General features: G+C 50.8%; 1 protein-coding gene across 1 annotated transcript in view; it reads left to right on the top strand.

Annotated features, from left to right (window-relative positions):
- LOC106511442 (leucine-rich repeat serine/threonine-protein kinase 1) overlaps nucleotides 1-716 on the top strand; it is a gene marked incomplete at its 5' end in the record, with an annotated part of 13,547 nt that extends 12,831 nt beyond the window's left edge. Inside the window, 1 exon segment of the mRNA XM_014000199.1 lies at nucleotides 38-716. Within this exon segment, the coding sequence (XP_013855653.1) occupies nucleotides 38-213 (176 nt within the window).
- Between the last annotated feature and the right edge of the window lie 201 nt (nucleotides 717-917).

Here is a 917-nt window from a genome sequence, read left to right as displayed (position 1 = left end):
CCCCCCCCCCCCCCCCCCCCCCCCCTTCCTGTCAGGGTTCTGGAGGAGGCGGCGCTCGTGGCCAGGGACACGGTTGTTTGTGGGTTTCAGGGGAAGAACTCAGACTGGACCCTGGTGGTCTGGAGGTCCTGGGGCTGCTGTGAGCTGGAGGTCTTCTACCAGTCCTACGAGAAGCTCAACTCTCTGGAGCTCAGCATGAGGAAGAGAAGGTAGCAGTGAGGGAGCTTAGGGGGTCCTGACCTGACCCCCACTGAGATCTGACCCCCCAMAGGAAACAGAACATCTGGACCAACAACAAACTGATGCTTTCACTTTATTTTATTTGGACTTGAAGACTTCTTTTACCTCTTTTATTATGAAACTTTCTGAACTCACAGGCAGATCACTCCCTCCACTCCCTCCTGAGGGTCTGCCTGCCTGCAGGTGGATCTGGAGTCTGATCCAGGTGAAAACTCTTTTCTCTTGATAAAAACAAACAGCTCTGTAAAACCTGATTTTAACAGAACCTTCTGGTCCTGACAGACCCACCAGAGTCCACCTGAACCCACCAGAGTCCACCTGGACCCACCAGAGTCCACCTGGACCCACCAGAGTCCACCTGGACACGTGTGGGTTCTGGAGAAAAAAACTGTTTTGAACTTTGTTTGATATTTTATATTAAAGCATTGTGTCATGTGAAGAAATAAAAATATTCTGGTTCTGATTCTTTGGACTCCTCACTATCAGCAGCTGTTTAGGACCCCAGACCTGGTCTCTATGGCCCGGGTGGTTCTAGTCCTCCAGAACCAACTGTTTGAAATTCTCCAGCTCTCATTAATGCAGAAGAGCTTTAGACAAACATCTCTTTTAAAACCTGATCCAGTCCTGTTGGTGGGACTGGGTCCTGTTGGTGGGACTGGGTCCTGTTGGTGGGACCG

Source organism: Austrofundulus limnaeus, unplaced genomic scaffold (assembly GCF_001266775.1).
Source record: "Austrofundulus limnaeus strain Quisiro unplaced genomic scaffold, Austrofundulus_limnaeus-1.0 Scaffold2797, whole genome shotgun sequence".
NCBI classification, from domain to species: Eukaryota; Metazoa; Chordata; class Actinopteri; order Cyprinodontiformes; family Rivulidae; genus Austrofundulus; species Austrofundulus limnaeus.
The sequence above is the reverse complement of the archived record's forward strand: the minus strand, read 5'-3'. Positions and strand labels throughout refer to the sequence as shown.